At 41.9% G+C, this 11,652-nt stretch overlaps 1 protein-coding gene across 1 annotated transcript; it reads right to left on the reverse strand.

Moving 5' to 3' along the window:
* Positions 1 to 1,157: 1,157 nt before the first annotated feature.
* Positions 1,158 to 2,828, reverse strand: LOC119352754 (chalcone synthase 2-like). The gene is made up of 2 exons (XM_037619337.1): positions 2,499 to 2,828; positions 1,158 to 2,396 (listed from the first exon to the last, which is right to left on the reverse strand). Exons 1-2 carry the CDS (start codon positions 2,683 to 2,685, stop codon positions 1,399 to 1,401), a joined length of 1,185 nt encoding a protein of 394 aa, XP_037475234.1. The 5' UTR covers positions 2,686 to 2,828; the 3' UTR covers positions 1,158 to 1,398.
* Positions 2,829 to 11,652: the final 8,824 nt, after the last annotated feature.

Here is an 11,652-nt window from a genome sequence, read left to right on the forward strand (position 1 = left end):
TAATGTGGCATGTTATGTTCAATAAATATGCTATAGTGTATATAATGAATTTTCCATAGACATAGGGGAAATTTGGCATGGTACCAAAATAAGAATTGCTATGTTATGTCAAAAAACATGCAATAGTGTCTATAATAGATTTTTCACGGACACATGTCAAATTTGGAATGATACATGAAAATAAAATTTGGCATGTAGTTTGGTGTCTAAAAATCAATGCAGATTAAAATCAAAACAATTGCCGTTATAAACATTTTTTTACATTTTCTTTATAATTTGCCATGTGCCGAGCACAGAGTTTTGCCATGCCATGAATTACACATTTGGGGTTGCCATGAACTATTATATCAACAACTACCATGATTTTTTTGTCAATTAACATCACAATCAATGAATTTCATGCCACGCTTCCATGTGTGTTGTACAAGTTTGGATGCAAATGCTCTATTAGTTTATAGTGGAAGGGCAAATTGGAAGGTGTTGGAGCTTGGTTGCAGCGGAGACAACCCCATTTTCGACGAGGACCTCGTCTTGCAGCGGCTGGGCTTGGAGAGAGCTAGCTAGACGCTGTCTTCGAGGCACTAACATGTCCATGACTTTTGTGCAGCCTCTTGGGCGTGGCATTTCTGGCCTTCTAGCTATTGTAAGGGAGAGGAAACCTTAACAGGTATGAGACGTCACAATGAACTTAAACTTATATAAACATTTGTCCACATATTTTTTTTACAACGGCCATGAAAAAGCATTGGAACTACACAGCCTAACAGTGAACATAGAAAAAGACAACGTTTATACAACACAGAAACTACCATGAGTTTCCATACGATCGCTTTTGCCAGCAAGAGAAATGATAGAGAATAGGAAAAAACACCGGCATCCATAGGCATATCGAAAACGAGATTGCTAAATCTCAGTCGATTGAGACTTAAGTCTCAGCCGATGCTATATTCGTGGGATCTTATGTGAAGATATATGCAAAATTTTAATTTTAATTTTTTTTCTTTTTTCTTTTATATGTTTTATCACTCGACTGAGACTTGGTTACATCAGTCGATTGAGATTTAGCCAACACTGCGGAGACAATGGCTCACATAAGGAAGGCAATGCTGAAACAACCCGTGCAAAGGAAGTAAATGCGCTACATGAGCCCACAAAACAAAAATGAATCATCAAGCGTTTTCATCTTATGGTATAAGAGTTACATGAGACATAACTAATTGTCACCTACCAAATCCGTCCTCTCAAGCAAAAAAAAACAACAACAAACAAACAGGAGAGTGCATCTACCAACACATACAAACCACATAGGGTAGAATACAATAGAGCAAACTTAATTGGGTGTTGCAGCGGTATAGTAGATTTTTGCATGACCAAGATAAATTGAGAACAAGCGATCGTCTAGGCAGTGATTGGGACGCTATGGAGGACAACTGTCTCCACAGTGAGGCCGGGGCCAAAGCCGAAGAGAACGCCCCAATCCATTCCCTCGCCAGTTGTGGTGTGGCCATCCTCGGCGGAGCGTCTGCGCATTTCGTCCATGATGAAGAGTACACATGCGCTTGACATGTTGCCATATTCGGAGAGGACATGCCTGGTGGCGCGCATCCGTTCCTTGTTCAGGTTTACCTTTGCCTCGACCATGTCAAGGATTGCTGGCCCGCCGGGGTGCGCTATCCAGAAGACGGAATTCCAATCATCGATGCCCAGTGGCTTGAATGCATCCTCCAGGGCACGCTCGATGTTCTTGGAGATGAGCCCAGGCACATCCTTGAGGAGGTGGAAGGTGAGGCCAACCTCTCGGAGGTGGCCGTCGATGGCACCCTCTGAGTCCGGCAGAATCGTCTGGCTTGCAGACACTAGCTGGAATAGGGGCCTCTCGATGGTCTCATCGGGGTCTGCACCGATGATCACCGCGGCTGCACCATCGCCGAAGAGTGCCTGACCTACCAGTGAGTCGAGGTGGGACTCGTGCGGGCCGCGGAAGGTCACCGCGGTGATCTCCGAGCAGACCACCAGCACGCGCGCGCCGCGGTTGTTCTCAGCGAGGTCTTTGGCCAGGCGAAGCACCGTGCCACCGGCGAAGCAGCCCTGCTGATACATCATGAGGCGCTTCACAGACGGGCGCAGGCCGAGCATCTTGGTCAGCTGGTAGTCGGCACCCGGCATGTCCACACCCGAGGTGGTGCAGAATACAAGGTGGGTGATCTTAGACCGCGGCTGGCCCCACTCCTTGATGGCTTTTTGTGCCGCCGCCTTTCCGAGCTTGGGGACCTCCACGACGACAATGTCCTGGCGCGCGTCCAGCGACGGCGCCATGTAGGCGCACATGTTGGGGTTGTCCTGTAGGATCTCCTCCGTTAGGTGCATGTACCTCTTCCTGATCTGCGATTTGTCACCTGAAATGAAGCATTGTTTGTTTGTTAGGTGTCGTGTCAATCCGAGAAAAGGCAAAATTAAGATACAGCAAAGAAGAATGGAATGGAATTGGTTGAACTTACACATCCTCTTGAACTTCTCCTTGAGGTCGGCCATGTGGTCGCTCTTGGTGATCTTGAAGTAGTAGTCCGGGTAGTCGGCCTGGTACACGCAGTTCGCCGGCGTCGCCGTGCCGATCGCCAGCACCGTGGCCGGCCCCTCCGCCCGCTGCGCCTTCCTCACCTCCTCCACAGTCATCATCGCCGCCATTGATCTCTACCTCTCGATACGTACCAGCGGCCGACTAGCTAGGTGGTAGTTGCGCGATCGGGGCTCTGTGTGAAGTCTAGGTGCGCGGGATGCAGGGAAGAATGACAGATGCTGCATGCACTGGTGCGGTGTGTTTGAGACGATCGAGTGTGGGGAGCGGGAGATATAGGCGGGAAGGGTTGGTAGGGTGGTTAGCTCCGTTGGACGGGAGGATGGATGGCCACGGATGCACGGTAGGAGATGGGTGGCGCGTGCGACATATGTCCATACCAACCAATCCGGCCAAGTGGGAGTTAGTTGGGTCGCTTGGCTTTGAGCCTCCCCGGTTGCAAGCACTCGTGTACTTGATCTGCCCACTCAGTTGCACGGACTGGTACGTGCTTGGACCGCTCTGATGTTACCACATCTAGGAGGTAGGTGGGGGAGTACCAGGGGAAGATGTGGCAGGCCACATCCCCATCGACCAACGAAACGACAATTACTCGTCATTTGTGCTCTTCTGGCTTTCTATACCTCGCTATGACTTTGAGTTTTTTTTTTCTTTCGAGGAAACTTTTGATCTCCCGATCGCGCCATGGCAGTACAAAGTACACAGAAATAACAAAATTACACTCATGTCTGTAGACCAGCTAGCGACGACCGTTATTGCCCCTCTCTCGCCGGAGCTGGGCCAAACTTGTTGTAGTAGACAACAGGAAAGTCGGCGTGCTAATGCCCCACAGAACCAGCGCGCCAGAACAACAACCGTCGCTGATGATGAGAAGTATAATCGAAAGGATCAAACCTATGAGGCACAAACGAAGACATACTTATTCAATTGCCATCTCGCTCGCTTCGCTTGGAGTGCGGTTCGGAAGCCTTTGATCAAAATTGGAACCCCCACTCGAGTAGAGACCTCCGCGACATACTTCTGGCCCATAGGGGTGGATTCGGTCGAGTCCTTTGGAGATGCGTAGGGGCGCTTTTATGGGCTCTATGGACCACTGGAAACAAAATCACTATAGAGCACAAATTTCCCTCTCACCCCGCTGACATTATTTTCAAATGCCATTTGTTCCTCCAGACTTGGATGTCGTTCGGGAAACGGCGGGACGCTTGGCGGATGCAGGAGGCGATGGAGCGGATTCAACTGATCCAGATTGCGGCTCGTCACTAGATGTCGATGATCATTCCTCTTTTGCCGGTGTTGGCATGTTTAGACTTTTTTCCTTATCTTTCTCAGGCCTAGGCTGGTTGCATGTTAAAACTTTGGCTTCACCCACTTTCCTTTCGTTTAAGACTGTCTTGTTTGTCGGATGCTGCCTGTTCGAGGGCTTTATTAAGTTAAAGCCGGACGCTCCTTGCGTCTTCGTTCTAAAAAAACGAAGACATACAAAGACTTGATCCAGGAAGATCCACTTAAGACTAGCACCGACTAAATTTTGTGAGATCCGCCGGAGGCACACCTCCACACGCTCTCTGATGACGCTAGACACATCACCTAAACGGGGCCTACACAGGGAGAACCTTATTCAAATTTCAGGGAGGCACCACCGTCTCGTCCTCTTAAGTAAGACACAAACCTAAACCAACTCACAAAACACCTAAAAACATAGCAAGATCCCTCCCGCTGGCAATGGCCAGGGTCCACCATGGCTCCATGGCCCTAGGGCCACCGGAGACGAGGCGGATCGGCAACGATGCCAACGGGAGACCGAGGAACCCTAAGCTCTTTTTTTATTGGAGAGAGGACGTGGCGGCGTTGTGTGTTCGCTACATAAGTAAGCCGCAGTGTAAAAAATCCATCAAAATACTAGCCATTTTCTCGGAGCCACAGTGCCCAAAAACCTGCCATCCGGGGCATTTGGAGGAAGCAACAAATGTTGTATCTGTATTTGATGATGCAAAATTGTTCGGGCAACCCCAAATTTTGCCAAGCAACATGCAACTTATTTTGACAAGCAACATGCCACTTATCTTATACAATCTGAAGAGCCATGACCTAGGGCTTATTTTGGTTGAAGTTTACTCCAAGCACCTTTATATTGTGTTGTGTTGTTTAGAGAGAGCTAACTTGATTCTTTGAATATTACATACCACCTGGAGTAGGTTGTCAAGCTGAAGTTGTTGTACGTGTTATGATCTGGGCTTGGCGATGGTGCTCCTAGGTAATTTACTTCTTGACTTGATGATATCCTACTACCGGGTGTAGCTACACCCGTTTCTCATATACTACCATATGGTAGTATATACTCTACATTATTATTTTTAGTATGTTCATATACTATATCTAAGATACTTCAAAGTGGCTTATATGAAAAAATTGCAAGTGAGCTCATAGTCTTATTGTATTTGTGAAATACATACATATTTGTACACGAAATAGAGTATGCATAAAATATGATACATACTTCACTGAAAAGTGAAAGGAAACTAAACATTTGAGATAAAATTAATGACATTAATATAAAAAAAATATTTTTTTCCAAAGTTGCAAAAGAGAACATTGACACATTGTTCTAACACTCTAATATAAAACCTGCAACAAAAAAGAATGACATGAATAAATTGAGGGAGACTGAAAAGAATGAAGAATGTCGATATTAAAAAAGGACAACAACTTTAGGCAGAGCAGTACCTTTGGTTTTACCACGATGTTCTTTCACGAGAGAAGTTCATATTACAACCTCAAACTACCACCGAACTCTAAAACACAACCTTGAACTACGATGTTGTCTACTTTTCAACTCTGAACTTCCAAAACCGGATAGAAAACAACCCTGGGGTGGTATTTGACTGGTTTTGACAAGTCAACAGCCCAGTCAGGGCCAACTCATCCGCCATGTCTACCTTTGTTTAAATTTCTACCCCAAAAAGTGTCCAGAAAAATATGAAATTTTTTCTCAAAAATGGCTCTAAATTCTCAAAAATTTCTACCCAAAAAATTCTCAAAAGTGGACACTTTTTTGGGAAAATTTTACCCACAATGGCTCTGAATTTCAATTTTTTCTAATTGCTTTTTCTGCTCGGCAAAAATTGTTTAAACTTTTCCAGATTTAATATGAGGGTTGTGTAGATTTTTGAGAATTTTTTCAAATTTTCTAGACACTTTTCTTTTTGCCAAATTTGACTAGAGGATGATGTGGCGGGTGAGGCTGACTGGGCTGTTGACTGGTCAAAACGGGTTCAAATACTATTCGAGGGCTTTTTCCGTTCGGTTTTGAAAGTTCAGGGTTGAAAACTAGACAATTTCGCTGTTCAGGGCTGTGTTTTAGACTTTGATGATAGTTTGAGGTTGTAATGTGGACTTCTCTCTTCTTTTACCGCATGAAAAACTCTTTAACGATCACTTCATTGAGGATTTTTTCGGCAAGTCTTTTTCTACAAAGTAGATAAGGCTATGGTTCATAAAATCATCACTAATTTTGTTACGTAGATATTTTTTTCACAATCTTTATAACTGATAAGTATCTCTCAACGATTGCAATGGCAACATGCAAAGTGCTAGCATTATAAGTTAGTATACTAAAGTTTCAAGGCATCATGCCTTCTTTTGTTTTCAACAATCTTTGCATTTTTGGAGTTTTCTCTGTCAAAAAAGGTCGATAAATGGTCAAACACGTTGCAACTTACATACCGTGTCAGAAATTGTTCAAACCTGGCATGGAGACTACCACGGGCATGCCCACCTGCTAGAAAATTTTGGGGTCATTTCAGGAATTTCCAAAACAAGACCATGTTCAATGAATGGTGTTTGGGTTGGCCAGATGGCTCCGCCTAAGAGCACGTTGCTTCTCGACATCCTTCAAATGGACCCAATTTTTTTTTACCAGCTTCAATGAACAATTCAAGGCACCATGCGGGTGTTGTTTGAGTTTTCGACGATTCTTGCATTTTCGGGAGTTTTCTTGATAAATGATGACATCTGGCCAATAAATGACCGGACGTGATGCAACTTGCATATAGTGTCAGATTTCGTTTAACCCTGGCATGGATGCGTACCGTGGGCATGCGAACCTGCTTGCAAAAGTTGGCATCATTTGAAGGATGTCCAAAATAGAACATATTCAACAGATGGTGTTCGGATAGGGCGAGAAAGGTCCGTTTTCAAACACGTTATTTTTCGACATTCGCCAAATAGCCCCATTTTTTGCACCAACTTCATTGACCAAAGCATTATGCCAAGTCTTTTGGATTTTTGATAAGTTTCGTATTTTCTAGAATTCTCTCGGTGAAAAAGGCTGATAAATGATCAGACGTGTCACAACGTGGAAACAGTGTCGGAAGTCGTTCAAACCTGACATGGATGCCCATATGCCTGTGGTAGGCTGCCTCAAGAAGTTGGGGTCATTTATCCATAGTCCAGATAAATCACCAGTAGAGAGAGGTGTGCTAGACTAGGATAGATGGACGCATCCGCGAGCATGTTTATTTTCTAATTTGAATGCTTCGGTTATTTGCAATTTTATTCATTATCAATCAACATAAACATTTCTTATATCATAACCATTTCTTGAAATTTTTGAACAATTTTAGAATTTCAAATTGTCTGTGAAAATTTTATATACATGAACACTTTCTCCAAAATTACTAACAAGTTCCGAATAATTTAGGTTAAAAACAAATTGCAAACCACACACTTTTTAAAAGTGTATCAACTGTTTTAAAATATAAACATTTCTTAAATTTGTGAACTAAAAGTTCAAAAACAGGAACATATTTTGAACTTGTAGAATAGTTTTTAAACAATACTTCAAAATATGTACAGCTATTGGTATTTCAAAAAATATTCCAAATTTTCAAATAGGTTACAGAAAAATAATAAATATAAAAAAGGAGATAAATGAGTTGCCCAAAAAAGAGAAATTTTTGCTGTTTCGCATAGGCCTAGCACACAGCAAACAAGTTGGGCCGGGCCAGTTAGCGAATAGCTAACAACACTGGTATTGGGAACCTTCTAGAAGGTTCCTGGCCGGTTTTGTGGACCTTCCAAAAGGTTCCTGGCCGGTTTTGGGAACCTTCCAGAAGGTTCCTACACCTGTTTTGCTACTGGTTTTCCGTTTATTTTTATTTTTAATTTTCTTATTTATATTTTGTATCGTTCCTATTTCTTTTTGTTCTTTTCTTTTCCTTTCCATTCATTTTCGTTTTAAACAGCTTTTTGAAAAAAAATACTTGTCACATTTAAAAAAAATCTCTTTCTACAAAATTCAAACATTATTTCGAATTCCATCTTTTTTCCTATTTGATCAGAAATTGAAAATAAAGTTTGCAGTTTTCCTAAAAAAATTAGAATTTCAAAAGTTGTTCCCATTTTTCAAAGTTTTTTCATATTTTCAAAAAATGTTCGCGCTGTCAAAATTTGTTTGGAAATGGAATCCATTCGTATTTTCTAAAACTTGTTCATAAATTCAAAAAAAACACTTTTTATAATTGTGCACACATTTAAAAAGAATCCAGTTTTAATAATTTTTCACACATTTAAAAAGAATCCAGTTTTTCTAACTTTATTGATATTTTCATGAAATTTCTCAGCTTCATAATTTTCTGAAAAATTAAAAAATGTTCCTATTTTTCAAATCCTGTTCGCAAATTAAAAAATTGCTCGCAATTTCAAATTATTTCTTGGAACTTAGAAAAACGTTATTGTTTTTAAAATTTTGTTGACAAATTAAAAAAAACTTCCGGTTTTTCAAAGTTTGTTAATATTGTTAGAATTTTATTTGCAGTCTTAAAATTAATTAGAGAAGTCTTAAATGTCCTATTTTCGGAACTTGTTCACATATTTAATAAATGTTCCTGGTTTTCTAATATTGTTCAGAATTTTAAATATTGTTCACAATTCGAAAAATGTTCTGGAATTCGAAAAATATTTGCAGTTTTAAATTTGTGAATTCATTAAAATTTCCTGTTTTTATAAATTTGTTCACAAATTTTAGTTTGTTAATGTTTTCTTTGAAATTTTGACTAAGTTTTTTTAAAACTTGTTCGTGTTTTTCGAAAATCTTTTGAAATTCAAAATGATGTTTTTTTTTAAAAAAAATGGCCTTTCTTTCCTAAAAATGTTCATGTTTTAAAAAAAGGACTTGTAATTTAAAGATATACAGTAGTAATCATTTTGGTTCGCTATAATATCCAATCCGGTCTGCTGCAGTACCGTGTTCGGTCGCTATAGTACCTTCTTTCATGTGTTCTTATACATTTCGTTTTATTTAGACTGATGGGACCCAAGATATTACATAGGAAGATGATTACAATCAGAAATCAAAATCTCCCGCAAATTTTGGGCACATCTCGGATCACCCAAAAATCACCGGTCCTTCAGTCCTGCAAACACTGCAGACGCTTCAGCTTCAGTCACATCACGGCAGGTCTCGCTGCCAGCGAAGACAAGTGCCCTTCCTCTGTGATCACGAACGACAACTCCCGCATGGCTTTGACCTCTATCGGCGGCAAAGGCCGCGTCCGTATTTAATTTCACTGTTTCATGCTTTCTGTTATCACCAATGGTAGCATAGTCGAGTGGCAAGCAGTGCAATTAGGAGGATGAGGTGATGAGGTTACGAGTTCAATTCCTCATGCAAACTCGCTCTTTTTCTCAGGATATTTACGTCGCGCTTTGAAATAACAAAGTGGCCTCATGCCCAGTGGGCCGGCCCAGTCGTGTGTGGTCCATGTGTGTTGTATCGGCGTGCTTGGCCATATGTAGGCCGTGCATAAGGTTGCCGCACATCGAAGGTCTCGGCATGGGCAACATACTGAAAAAAATATCCTACCCTTTATTATGAAATAGTATGGTGTAATCTCAATCATCGATCTGCTTAGGGAGGAAAGAGGTGGGTGTACCGAAGCAGAAGTGTTTTTCCAATAGTGCATCTCAGCCTAATCTTATCTGTGGACCAACCCATTTGGAAGGGAGGTCCAGATAATGGATGTACACGATTAGCCTCGTTAGCTGGCCCATGTGCCCGAAATCGGAGGTTGGCACGCGGAAGATGCACAACGCGATGCACCCCTACGGCATGCCGGATGGTTGACAAGACCATCGGGCGGCCGAACTGCTTCAGAATAGGCGTTGAGCTCGTGAGCCCGACGCGGGCCCTGGATCCAGATGTCAGCTACGACCACATCCCGAAGTGTGCAGCCTCAGCTATAACGATAGCTTCATCAGTAACATCATCTCAGCTGATGTCAAATATGAGCTGCGCGATGGCAGGGAAGATCAAGGGCTCAAGGCAGGTTCAGATCTAGGGCACCCCTACAAGAATGAAAAATAGTAGTGTATATGGTATACTTAACACTTTTTTTGATGCTATTTTAGATATTCTTTGCATTTATGATGTTATTTTTAGACTATTTTTTGCATTTGTGAAGACCTGGTATAACCTCAAATTATATTATATTGTGAATTTCCTAAGTTTTGTACCCATGTTTTGATGTTCAGCACCCCCAGTACATAGATCATCTCTAACTCATCCCTAATTTAGAGGAGTAAACCGCCGATTATCCTTTAACTCACTGTATTTGCTCTTCTAAAAAGTGTTGTTTCTAACCGATTCCCCAAATTTAACTGCCTAATTATTTTTGCCAAATCTTTCTCGTTTTATTTTACATACTGTATTTCAACTGCATGTTTGCACACATATAAATCCAAATATAACAATTAAAGTTCACACAATTCATGAATATTATAATTTTTGAGTTTACAATCAAATTTATTGAAATTCAAATACATCGAAGGGTTCAAGTGTAGTGAAGAGCATGATAAAAGCACAACTATGAAGTGCTATGGTCATGCCACCAATGCTCAACAAGATCATCTTGGAGCTGGGTACTAACTTATTGGTTCTTGATGCTTTGATGTGATGTGAGGAATCTTTGTATCATGTTTGCATCGTGCTCAGGCTTAAGAGGATCCCCATTGGAGATGTACCAAAATTTCTCGGGCATGTATGTCTCATCTTCAATGATCATGTCATGCAAGATGATGCTACATGCCATTATTTGCCATTGAACCTTGGGGTTCCAATACTCTACAGGGCTACAAATGATGCAAAAGTGCTTGTGAAGCACACCAAAAGCTCTCACCACATCCTTCCTTGCCGACTCTTCACACACTACAAAGTGAGATCTCTTGATGTCATCTGCAAGGTAGTAACCCATTGTGTACTCTGGACCATTGCCAACATAGTTGCTAGGAGGAGCATCCCCAGCAACAAGGGGGGCGAACAATGGTGATCTCGACATCACATAAGTCACTACGAGAGCCAAGCAGTCCAAAGAATGAATGACAAATCCATAGATCCTGCCATGCAAAAACCACAAGCAAGAGTGTTGGATCTTTGCAGTGGCCTTTATACCAACCGTTCCATCCCGCGGTACAATTTTTCCATGTCCAGTGCATACAGTCAATTGATCCAAGCATCTGAGGCCATCCTCATTCTTCACTCAATCCCAACAGCCTCTCGATGTCTTTATTAGTGGGTGCCCTCAAGTACTCTGACCCAAAGATCTCAATCGTGACTTTTGTGTACTTTCGAATGACCTTCAAGATTGTATCTTCTCTGACATAGACAAAGTCGTTAGCGGCGTGGGCCAAACACCCATAGAATAGCACTCGAACAACCTCAATACACTTCATCAAAGGGCTCACACTTATCTCTCCGGATGCACTCCTCCTGAGTTTGAACCAATTATCATGCTTCTCCACAACTTTTGTAATTGTGAGAAAGAGACTTGTGCATCCAAAATCGTGGTGAAAATACTTCTGAGATAAGTAGGATTGGGGTGTTGGAATAATCCAAACATGTCTAAGTAACATTAGGTTTGCTAGTTTGGTTAACTGTGAACATGATCAAACTGGCCGGGTAATTAACGAGACAAGTTTAGGTAGTAATCTACGTGCTGGAGTAGTACCTATTGGAATCGGCTTGCATGTCGTCCGTTAGTAGTAGGAGTCCAATGTGGAGTCGGTCCATGTGGTAATCA

This window comes from Triticum dicoccoides, chromosome 2A (assembly GCF_002162155.2).
Source record: "Triticum dicoccoides isolate Atlit2015 ecotype Zavitan chromosome 2A, WEW_v2.0, whole genome shotgun sequence".
Taxonomy (NCBI): domain Eukaryota; kingdom Viridiplantae; phylum Streptophyta; class Magnoliopsida; order Poales; family Poaceae; genus Triticum; species Triticum dicoccoides.